At 43.3% G+C, this 12,270-nt stretch overlaps 2 protein-coding genes across 8 annotated transcripts; both read right to left on the bottom strand.

The window, feature by feature from the left end:
• Positions 1 to 941: 941 nt before the first annotated feature.
• On the bottom strand, positions 942 to 2,989 carry LOC103984870 (UPF0496 protein 4). Of its 7 annotated transcripts, none has more exons than XM_018826767.2 (4): positions 2,831 to 2,970; positions 2,635 to 2,720; positions 2,373 to 2,479; positions 942 to 2,251 (listed from the first exon to the last, which is right to left on the bottom strand). In XM_018826767.2, the coding sequence occupies exon 4, from the start codon at positions 2,222 to 2,224 to the stop codon at positions 1,094 to 1,096; it is 1,131 nt and encodes a 376-aa protein (XP_018682312.2). In that variant the 5' UTR covers positions 2,225 to 2,251; positions 2,373 to 2,479; positions 2,635 to 2,720; positions 2,831 to 2,970; the 3' UTR covers positions 942 to 1,093. The 7 variants fall into 7 exon arrangements, with proteins under 7 accessions (XP_018682312.2, XP_018682311.2, XP_018682313.2 ...); XM_018826766.2 differs by having other exon boundaries at positions 942 to 2,234; XM_018826768.2 differs by lacking the exon at positions 2,373 to 2,479 and having other exon boundaries at positions 942 to 2,234.
• Positions 2,990 to 10,517: 7,528 nt separating this feature from the next.
• On the bottom strand, positions 10,518 to 12,177 carry LOC103984868 (uncharacterized). Its single transcript, XM_009402431.3, has 2 exons — positions 10,978 to 12,177; positions 10,518 to 10,884 (listed from the first exon to the last, which is right to left on the bottom strand). Exons 1-2 carry the CDS (start codon positions 11,894 to 11,896, stop codon positions 10,829 to 10,831), a joined length of 975 nt encoding a protein of 324 aa, XP_009400706.2. The 5' UTR covers positions 11,897 to 12,177; the 3' UTR covers positions 10,518 to 10,828.
• Between the last annotated feature and the right edge of the window lie 93 nt (positions 12,178 to 12,270).

The following is a 12,270-nucleotide window of genomic DNA, read 5'->3' as shown; positions in this document are numbered from 1 at the left end:
TGATGACATGGTCGAATTTTGCACACCACAATTATAGTTAAATTGTAAAAAAATGCACCATATTTTTTATAATTGGAATTGACTATCGAAGTAAGTAACGATACACAAAGCCCATTATAAGACTGATGACTCTTTTGGTATGTTCGCAACATAAAATTATTTCTTCTATCGAAAGGCTAAGCTAATCGAATCAATTATATAATAACTTAAGTATCAAAAGGATATTATGAAAAATAGAAGGTCAATGCAACGAGAGTCTAATTTGTCCAATGCCAACATGAATCAATCTGGGATTAATTTGAAAAAAAATCTTCATTAGTTCCAAATCAACTTTTAATTCAAACAAGCAAAATTTAAGTTAAGAAGAATCAGATTAAATTTTCTTTACTTAGAATACTATCATAAAGTAAGTAGTGGAATACTAACATAAAGTAGTCAAGCGATGCTATTGTGTTTGACCTTTGGTCAGGGAAAGAGATTAAGACATGTTCTTTAGCAAAAGATGAAAAAGGTCTCCCAAGTTCATTCGGCATACCTGGTCAGTCGGTGCAGGCGACATATCAGCACAGATCTCTAGCGTATCCCAAATGCCAGCCTTAATATACTGAATAAAGAGAAGCTGATCAGTGAGGACATGTGCAAAATCATAAGCTTTAGAAATATAGCCCATCCAAAGTTTGAAGCTCTCCAACACAAGGAATCAACTAAACAACAAAGGCAGCAAATAGCAAAACCCTTTTGACATTTAGAACATCCAAGATGCATACTCGTTCTTCCAGATAATGCTTAAATCTTATTTTTGGTAACAATCCTATTTGAGTTAAGGCAGACATAACGTTTCCAACATTATAATCGCTGATATAATGCTTCCCACAAATAATAACCATCATCACCTTCTTCCTTTTAAGCCCATTAACACCACCAAATGCTATCTATGTATGTAGTACAAATACCAGCTTGCCCCTCATTTACAGCATAACTTAAGTACAACAAAGATACATTGCATGCCCTTCTCAAGTTCATTATCAACACGAAGGAAATTGGGCCCAAAATCCAACAAGACACTGAGAATACATAGAACAACAATCTGACATCAAGACTTCAAGGCATTAACACTAATGTCTTTTGTCACCATAGACATTCTAAGATTACAAAGCAAAGCATCACGCCCCATTAAAATAATTTGGAAAAAGTGATCAGCTTGCTTCGAAAGAGAATCTAGCTCATGGCCAAGCGTCCGTACTCCAGCTGCCAGATTGGTAACACAATCTCGCAACCATTGTCGTCGGAGGTCACTACCTTTCCCCGGTGTAATGGATCCGGATCCATCTTCAAGATTAATCCCATCGCTATCCTGTGCAGGTTCTTCTTTATAACTGACGTCGCTAGTCAAATCACACAACCGCGAAGCACATAATTTAACCGTTTCTATCTCTTTGAACACTGCCACCTTCCCACTTCCAAACTGTCTCTTAAATTCCCCGTTCACAACAGCTTGCAAGTCTCCGAAAGCCTCAAACCAAAGGAACCCATCGGAAGCATGCACGTCTATAGATGGCTTTGAGCAGCCTGACATTGTCGCCGAAAAGATGCCAAAAATAAATACAGTCATAACTCTAAATCCGTACAAGGCTCTCATGAGTGCCTTCCCTTTGGAGCTCTTGACCTTTGGGAAACCAAGCGTTCCTTGAAGACTCACAATGATGGCAGGACAGTTCTCTAGTTTGGGACTCTTCGAATCAATGCGTTCGATCCATTCATGAAGATACAAGTGAGCCTTGGCGAGTTCTGATGATGAAGGACAACTGGTCGAGATGTCCACGAGATGCAGCACATACTTGAGGAGAAGTTGGCCTCGATCCAATCGGGATAGCTCGGCGATTAAAGCGATGCAAATATCAAGCAGCTTCACGCTGCTGTCCAAGTATATGTTGGTCCACTTCTCATCCCAATCGGAAACGGGTAACTGAAGCTCATTCATCAGAGTTTTTATGCTATTGTGTGTATGCGACAAGAACTCGATAGCAAGACTCATCCAAGATAGAGTAAAGACATCAGAAGCATCCTTTGGGCTGAGCTTCTTTAGGTTTTCTGCCAGGCTTTGCTCAAAAGAGAACAATAATTTACGAGTCTCCACCGATGGATTCGATCCCTTGGGGAACATAATCCGAAGGGGATTTCCAAAGGGAAAGAAAGGCCGCTGTCCATCATGTGCTCGACTCATGTTGGTTCAACTGTACCCAAATAAAATCTGTTCTTCAGAATGGCAATCAAACGAAAGCTGGAAATCAGCTTTAAATATATCCATTAAATTATATATAAATACCATTTCAAGCAAATAAACTCCTAAACCAAAACCTAAAGATGCATACCCAGCAATCTGCCATGATCTACCATCGAAAAGGGTTCGCAACAACAACAGCGACCAAAAGAAACCACGCCGCGAAAAGCACGACACGAATGACTTGCACTGGTCTATCTGCTCGTGGACGGGATTAATAGATAGATGATTCAACAAAAGCGACGAAACAGAGGAGGGCATCGAGAAACGCCCAAATCTCAAATGAACAACTTCGTCGGCGCTGGCAGAATCAAAAGAAGCCGAAAAGGAACAACAATCGATAGGATCCGTACCCTTATAAACCGGCGACCAAAAATTTCTGCTTCGGTTCTTGCAGAGAAATCTCGGATTCAACGATCTGCCCATCCATCCACGACAGCTAGGCGAGATCGTGCGGATCGACATCATCACGCACAAACTAAGGAACAACATCCGCCGAAAAGAATCGGAAGCGAAGGCTTAGAGATCGAGGAGGAAAGGGCTTCGTACCTGAGAAAGCGGGTCGCAGCGGAATCGTACGACGAAGAAGGCGATCGACCGGCCCTAATGCTCGAATGTGACGGTTACAACGCACCGGAAAATATCTTCTCCCCCATCCCGGTTTAGTACGCGCCCGAAACTTCTAGAGGTAGGTACTCGAAGCGTTGGGCGGCCTAAGCTCCGATTGTTTCATGTGGCATGACGGGATTGGCTGTTCGGCTGAAACATAAACAGGTAGAATCAAACCGTTAATAGCTTACAGGTGGAATCCTAATGTCGCATAAACTAGCATTTGTGTAAGATGAAGGCGTTGGCTGCTGGCTTCGGTTTAGCTGATTTGTGGGGTTGCGTGGGTCGTCCGCTTGTCGTGATTTATTTGGGTGACGGGCATGAAGATTCGATATTCAATTAGGTTTTGGAGTGATTTCAGGTCCGAGAGGGCTGAGGTGGGCAAAGAGTCGAGAACTTGTGGGTCCCGTCCGGCTCCTCCAATGAGACCGTTTGCCACCCTCACGTACGTGGAGCCCCAGAAGCCAAGCCGCTTAAACACGTCAGTGCAGACGAGTCAGCAGGTAGGGTGGCTAACGGTCTTCATCCTTTCGATGAGCTCGGCTAAGAATGCCGAGCCGGCGGCTCCCAAGAGACCGAGTTATGCCTCCATCGTCACCGGTTATCGAAGCCATTCTATTGTGCACAGATTTGGTTGTCGCATGGATTTATACGTGAAGCAGGATATATAAGTGATGTCTACATGAATTTTATTTGAGTCGTAAAGATTTCGGATTACGAATCCTATAAATATCCTGGTCAAAAAAATTTGTGACATGATTTTTTTTTCCTATGTAATAGTGAAAGTATCATCAATCAATCATCATTCAACACACATGATCTTTACGTGATGTGCATGATAGAATGAGAAGAGAGATGCCACCCTTGTCACGTGCATAAGTGTTCAAGACAAACAGTTATAAATTATCTCATCTTTATCGTCCATGTGGACAAGAGGCCTAGTGGAGACTCTTGTAAGCGGTTAAAAAATATATTTTTATTAAATATTTTATCTCTTTACGATTATATATAAAAGTTCATCTACAACACAATGAAAAGGAGGTTACATTTTTTTGACTACTTATGTTCACACTCATATATCTAGGATTACTAACTTGAGCGTCGAAGGGATCAAGTCGAAAAATCTCTTTCAACCTTGGTCTTCATGTAAGTGACACATTGGGAGCTTGATATTTTTACCTCAGATACACCTCAAACAACCTTAGGCATATAGGGTTAGACTATGTCGAGTTGACTAAGACGTCAATGACTTCTCTTATCATTTTGATGATAAAAGGACCTGATATTACAGGAATATCAGGTAAAAAGGATTTGCCCCTGACTTACAGTACTTTCATTCAAAAGGGATAGCAACCACCCATTTCGCACATTGGTGCCTCTACTTCAATGTGGACATTAATGCGATACTTTCGTCTATTCAATAACTTGGGCCTCTCACCCCTAATGATGACCCTGAGCCATATACTCGTCCCAACTGATGTATTCTTGAATCTCACCCAGTAATTATAAATAATAACAAGCATAATATAAGCCAATAGGCAACACCACTAGCTTAATCATGGTCACTGGCACAACCACCATTAGCACTGACAACCATCAAAGTTTCCTCACATAACGTGGTGTCGATATCCTAGGAGCTCTCGAGACCCATCGAACCACTGATCGAGGGGGCACTTTGTCCCTCAATCATAGAATTCAGCGGATCACACTACCACTCTACCCTACTTGAATTTAATTGACATATTTGATGAAGGATTCTCTACGGATCTAACTAGGTAGATGGACCGATACTTAAAGGAGATGCGATGAGAGTTCCAACAATCAAAAGGGGAAGTGTTGGTCAACCACACCTTAGATCGATCACCATTCACCTAGAAAATCTAAGAGAAATCGGTTCCAATGAAATTTTGCCTCCTATCGTCAGGGGTATTCGATGGTAGTGTCGACCTAATATAGCACATTATAATTTTTCATGCTTAAATGTCATTATATGATACTTCGGATGCTTTGATATATCATGCCTTCTTGACCATATTAAGAGGCCTAGCATAAGAATAGTATACGTACTTAAAGTCGCTTTCCATCATTTCTTTTTCCTTACCTGTAAACTTCATTTCCTCAGAAACATATGCCTACAACCATTTGTGGCAACGTTCCTCGGACTCAAGCAAAGGGAGGAAGAAATGCTCACAGACTTCGTCGTTTGGTTTACAAGTGAGATTCAAGACATACTAGAGTCCTATTCATTACTTATAATAGAAACTTTCATAATAGGGCTAAAACCCTCTTGCCTCTTTTGGTTGTTGATAGAGAGACCACTAGCAATTATACAAGAGGCACTTTAAAGCGTCAACTAATACATTACCGCCAAAACAATAGTCTTGAGCAAGCGTGAGAAGTCATGCAAAAGGCCAAAGCAGGAGTGGTCATAATAAGTCTCAACCCCAAGACCACCATGGCAAAGGATTTATAAACAACCTGAGTTACCTCGCACAAGGTATGAGTTGACCTCCCTAAATATGGCTAAAACTGTAGCTTTCTGTAAATAAAAGAGAATAGACTCTTGAAAGACCCTCACCCAATGAAGACCCCAATGGTGAAAAGTTTAAATATTATCGGTTTCACTGGGATTATGATAATGACATGGAGGATAGTCGCCACTTGAAAGAGTAGATTGAAGAACTCATATATTAGGGACACCTCGACTGTCCATCGAAAGCATCGAGAACTCTCACCTTGATCTCAAAGGTTAGTAGAGAGATAGATTAACATTATTATTAGTGGACCTATCTCAAGGGGAGATAACTCCTTAGGTCATAAGGCTTATATCCGAGTTATCATTGAAAAGCGCTTGAGGACAGAAGACAATGAGGAGATAATCTTCAAGGAGAAAGAGACGAAGTATCTTGACCCGCATCATGATAATATCTTAATAGTTTCTGTGAGGATGATTAATGCTCAGGTGAAGAGGATCATAATTGACATAGATAACTTTATTAATATTCTCTACTTTGATGATTTTAAAAAACATGGGTTGTTAACTAACTACCTTACCCTGCTAACGTCTTTTTAACGTCTTTGCTAACAGGGTTCACTAGTGAGACTCTATCTCACCTCTCGGGATCATGAACCTATATGTTGTATTCGGAGATGAGGCTTGTTCGAAGAGAATACCGGCTAAATTCATAGTGGTAAATATCTCATTGGCATACAATATGATTATAGGTCGACCCATACTAAACAGATTAAGGATGATAGTGTCGAGCTACCATATAGTGATAAAGTTCTTAACGAGAACCGGGATTGGAGAGCTAATAAGCAACCTAAGGGAGTCACGCTAGTGCTTCTTGACAATGGTCTCTCTACCAAAGAAAGCCCAACCTAAGGCACCACCTATAGACCCTTGAGACTCTGCTAAGTTTGTCCCACGTATTGAGTCAATGTAGTCATTGATTGAAGCACCACTAGACTAGACCTAGTGCTTCGGAAAGCTGAAGTCAATGGCCCAACTAGATCCGAGGTAAGCTAGTGTCAAATTAGAAAGGTCCATATCGAGTTATTAAGGTCGTCTAAAACAAAATCTATCACCTTAGGACAACAAAATGAGTGGTGCCGATAATGACATGGCACATTGCAAACTTAAAGAGGTTCTATCGTTGAGACATCCTTTGGTTTTTAGTTCAGGGTGATAATGTCCCAAACGTCAAGCCTTGATATATTATGTCTTTGGCGCTAGTTATAAAAAAAAAAATATATTTTCAGGGTATAGGTGTTGCAAGTTGAGAAAAGAAAGTTTCACTACTTAAAAAGACTACACCAACATGGTCGGGCCTCTACATCTAAAATAAGACCTTGACCTACCGAGATAGAGATTGGTCAAGAGGATAAGCCCGATGATGCAGTAAGGAAAAGACATAAAGACGAAGTCAAGTAGGCAGACTCGATGACAAAGTAAAAACCAACACCTCACGAGACAAGATAAGAATTGTCTCCTCCTTAAGCCTCGCAACTTGCTCGAGGAGCTCAAGTTTGTATTGCCTCATTGAACCTAGCTCTCGATGAGATGTTGTTTTGCCTCTTCTAGTTGTCTCACCAGCTCGACTACTCGAGTCTTTACCTTAATGACAAGCGTTGAGCCTTCCCTCTTCTTCTTTAGCCCCTCCACCTCCTCGTAGAGATTATCAATCATAACAAACTACTAATAAATGATGGAATCAATATCATGTACGTTGTCAAGAAGGGTCATGATGTAATAGTGATACTATAAGTCAAAGACAAAGAGGCATCTCTACAAGTGTAAAAGTGACCAATGTGTGAAAATCACAAAAAACATAAAAGAAATCCATTACAGTAGGAGGCACAAGACATATTATACTTGAGGTGCTTGAGTTAGGAAAACCCAACCAACATAATAAAAAATCCACCACGGTGGGAAGTATAAGACAAAATATACCCAAGATATATAAATCGAAAAAATCGAACTCATATAATAAGAAACTCACCATGGCGAGAGACATAAGATAAAATATACTCGAGGCATGTGAGTCAAGAAAACCCGACCCGCGTAATAATAAATCAGTCATACAAGAGGCATAAGATAAAATGTGTTCGAGGTGTATGAGTTGGGAAACCCCAACCCACATAATAAGGAACCTGCTAAAGCGGGAGGCATAAGATAAAATATGATTGAGTTGCAGGCACAAAATAAGATGTGTCCAAAGCATATATTAGAAAAACTCAACCCACATAAGAGTAAACTCATCATGATGAGAGACACAAGAGAAAGAATGTTTGAAGCAAGGAAGTAGAGCACTGACAACTCTTTTACTCGAGGTGGATAGGCCACTACCCAATATAGCCCATTAACTTGGAAGCTTGTAAGAGAGAGAGAGAGAGAGAGAGAGAGAGAGAGAGAGGTATGTAGACACTTAGAGTAGAAACGAGCCCCTCTACTCAAGGTGGGTCCCTTGATAATATGAGTAGCAGGTCGATGATGGACTATTGCTATGTCTAAAAACATGACCCCCCTCCTCCATAATGAACAGAGGAGATTGCCTTGACACCACCTATAGCCCAAGGCGTGGAGGTCAGGAAACTGGATCCTCTCCTCTACAACAAATAGAGGATACCACCTCTGTGCTACCTCTAGCTCACAGCTTGCCTCAATAACGAACAGGGGAAGAGGGGTAGGGTGGTGATAAGGGGCTTCACAGCATCCCCGCTGTGGACCCATTGCCCGATATAGGTGTTAGTCATATGTGCCATGTAAGCCAATCACGTGAGTGATGGTATGTGTGACATGCTACATAATATTTATATTAGATATTGCATATATTGTGTAATCCATAAATATGTGCAATAAGAATCAGATCGTGATGAGATCATGATAATGAGATTGATTCACATTTGAACACAAACTCTAAATAATCTCGGTCGTAGATTACTCGAAATAAACATCGAGATAATTGGATAGACTGGTGTGCTGTATACCCATATATATGATGAAGGCGGCTGGTCTCGTAGCTGCTCATGTGGAGATATTAGGGATACAACACAGGTGCTTATTAGAAAATGAGTTCACTGATTGATCTGCTCATGAAATACTAGATGGTTAATGATACCTCATTGTCAAACAATGGTTTCATTGTCTCAATTGTGTATTTGGTTCTTAGACTTGAGATATCAAGGATATCCTGTATAAGTACTCCACTCTTTGATTCTGGATTTATAAGTCTAGAGGTTCCAAATCTAGCATAACTGATCATCCGGAGTGATAGCCAACCTTATGAGAGCAATTGAGTGTCAATAGATGATCACCCATTCTCGGTTACATAAGAAAAATATCTTATATATTCTTACTCAAGCAAATCCTAAGTTAGGGTTATTTGAATTGAGAGAGAAAGAATTCTCTAGGAGAATCCGATTAGAACAAGACTTGAGTAGATTCTGTATGAGCCTGATAGTACCATGTCCAGTATATGATTTTTGAGATATTAGATGGATGAGGGAGTATAGATGCACAATAACTAAGGACAGACAAATATAATGGATTGGATTCTCTTGTATCGTTTGGAGACTATGGCATAGTGGCCTAGTACGTTCGTAGTCGATGACTCGAGTGAATGATTACGGAGATAATAATTCACCAAGTCAGAAGAAGTTCTGATAGGTATGACTCATAGTCAGCTCGATATTTAGCCTAGAGGGTCACACACATACGGTAGGTGTTGCAACTAATAGACATTCGGATATGAGATATCTGATGGAATCCCTATCTTATTGGATATTCAGTAAACCCCTGAATTATTGAATCTTGTGGATAAGATCAAATAAGAGCCAATAAGAGATTATTGAGTAGAGATCTATTAATCTAAAAGGCTTAGGTTATTAGATGGAGATCTAGTACTCAATATAGCAGGATCTATTAGGGTTAAGTTGATAAAGACCTCTATAAATAGAAGGGAACCAATGGGGCATATGTCAGACCCCGTTTTGGCTGTCACCTCCTATTCTCCTCCCTCTTTCTCCTCCTCAGCTGACAATCTCAATTTGGGGCATGTGGACGGCAAGAAGGTCCGACCCCTTCTTGATCGCATGGTGCACGTTGAGAGGAAGATCATGTAGCGATTTGATAAGCGTTTTTGTCATATCTACCATATGGATTATCGCTAGAGAGAAGGACAATTGGTCTCCTTCATCCATTCTTACAGATATGAGATTTGAGAAGGTTATACGATCTTTCTAGGTAATAAATCTATCTTGACATGCGTGATTTTTCAATTTTATATTTTATTTTTGCACACCAATCATCGCATAACGACGAAACCTATTTTTTTTAAAAAAATTTGAGATTTTAATTTTTCTGTTCTTTCGTCGCGCATGTGATGCTCTGTCTAGATTTCCCAACAATGGGTCCCTTGAGGATGAGAAGAGGAAGAGGAGCATCGCTTGCAACCTACTTGAGCTCCTCTCATAGCCCGCCTTGATGGTGAGTAGAGGAAGAGAGGTAGGTCGGTGACGGAGGGCTTCATAGCATTCCTACTGTGGATTTATTGTCCAATGTGGGCCCCTTGAGAATGAGCAGAAGAGGAGCCCACCCGCACGCTACTTGTAGCCTATCTTGGCTCCTCTGATAGCTCGCCTCGACGATATACGAAATAAGAGAGACAAGTCAGCGAGGGGTCTTCGTAGCATCCACATTGTAGATCTGTTGCCCAACATGAGTCCCTTGGGGATGAGCAGAGGAGGAGCTCACCTCTGCATCACCTGCAGCTCGCCTCGGCTTCTCTCATAGCATGCCTCAACAACGAGCAAAAGAAGAGGGGAAGGTCGGCAATAGACCGTCGCTAGCAACACTCACACATCTTGTTTGTAGTCCTAAACAAGCTAGGAAGGTCAAGAAACATGACCCCCCATTCGATCGAGGTGGGTCCCTCGATGACATGAGGGCCAAGTCGATGATGGATCACCGTGAATAGCACTCATGCTCCGCGCCTATGGTCTTCACTGAGCTAGGGAGGTCGGGAAATCTGACCCTCCTCTTTCGCTATTATCAAGCCATCGAGATCGGAAACTGACCCCCATGATTACCGACCTACACACCCGAAGGTCACGTATCGAGGCCTAATGAGATAACAAAATTCATTTATTGTTGACTAATGTCAATGGAGTTGCACCTGATAGAAATCACAAATCAAGCTTCCGTAGATTACAGCTTGTTACAAAGAATCCAAACCGAGTTGATCATTCACAGTGGCAATCATGCAGCATGATAACATTCTCCTTCCTTCGAAGGAAATCATTTACAAAAAGCAATGGCTTCTCCAGTCCAAAAGCTTTGCTTTCCATCAAAAAAGCATCTCCATCTCATCGCAAAGAACCTTTAAAGCAGAAGAAAAGCCAGACGAGATAAAGCAGAACCATGCACACGTTCCTTTTCTACAGCACCAACCACCAGCATCCCAAGAGCAGCATCAGCTTCCAAACAAGCATCACTGGAAAAAGAAGAAAAAAAGGAGGAAGCAGATCAACTAGTGCAGTAGAATAAACTCATTGTTGCAACTGTTCTCTGCGTGCAAGAAAGTTACCATGGCCAGTGATCGAAGCATTCCCTGTGGATCGCCAGAAGTCCTTCAGGTCCTCGTTCTGACCGTAGCAGTCGGTGCTGCTGTTTACCCCGCTCTTGCAGACGCAGACGAAGTAGTTCTTCGGCGGTTCGTAGCCGCACACCCCGTCGCTCCGCTCGCACGCCGCGCACGCCTCCGCCAACCCGTCCACCTCGATCTCCGCCTCCCCGTACTTGAGAGCGACGCCGTAGTCCCAGGTGCTCGGGTCCATGGGCGTCGGCCCCAGCGACGCCACCGACGCGTAGGCGGCGCACCCGAGGCCCTGGAGGTCGAGGTCGCCCTTGGGGCCTAGACTGGCCGGGGAGTAGACGCAGCAGGTGTTGGTGGGCGCGAAGAGCGGCAGGCCGAGGGAGGCCACGGCGGGGCACTCGAGGAGCGCGCCGCAGAGGCGGGGTCCGGAAGCGGCGTCGCAGATGAGGTTGCCGTGGCTGGCCAGGGAGGAGGTGGGGGCGGGGCAGGCGAGGAGGACGAAGACGGAGGAGTCGAGCTGGAAGGGAGCGGACCAGTCGAGGCCAATGTTGGGGGCGGAGGGGTGCATGGAGGAGCAGGTGGACATGAGGGGAGGGGCGATGGTGAGGGTGGAGGCGGAGTAGGAGATGGAGGTGATGGGGTACCTGCCGGTGTGGGTGGCCAGAACGAGCTGCTCCTTGTCGTCGTGGTCGCTGTCACCGGCGCTGTTATTGTCGTCGTTGCCGCCTGGGGTGCAGGTGACGGAGGGGTAGAAGTGGGGCGAGCCGCAGCCGTAGCCTGTGCCGAAGGGGTAAAGGACATCGATGGAGCCGCACTTGTTGGAGCAGGTGCAGCTGGTGAGGGATGGGAAGAAGACGATAACGTGGAGAAAGAGGAGGAGGTTTAGGTAAGAAGGATGACGAGGATCCATGGCGAAGTCTCTTCCCTCTCTCTTTTCTGGTTTAGGCCAGCAGGCGAAAGTCGTAGATAACGCAACAAGTTGTGGAGGCCATCATGTAAAGCCTACACTGTAGTCGTCAGGGTAAATCGGGACCGTCCATCATCTGTCGTTAGAGATTGCGCCCGTCGACGTAAAGAAACGCCCCACGAGAGAAAGGCAACCCTCGTGGCATCGAACATACATACTAGGGCGAGTCCACCGCCACTCCTTGGCTTCTTCGTGTAGACATACATGCATGTAGGAAAAATAATCACGGTGGTCAGAAAAGAAATACACGTTCCTGCGCTTCAGATTACAGGAAAACAAACCTGCAACGAAGTGCAAAGAGCAGTTGCTGTCAAGCC

Source organism: Musa acuminata, chromosome BXJ3-5, assembly GCF_036884655.1.
Source record: "Musa acuminata AAA Group cultivar baxijiao chromosome BXJ3-5, Cavendish_Baxijiao_AAA, whole genome shotgun sequence".
NCBI lineage: Eukaryota > Viridiplantae > Streptophyta > Magnoliopsida > Zingiberales > Musaceae > Musa > Musa acuminata.
Note: the sequence above shows the minus strand (reverse complement) of the source record. Positions and strands in the feature narration are given on the sequence as shown.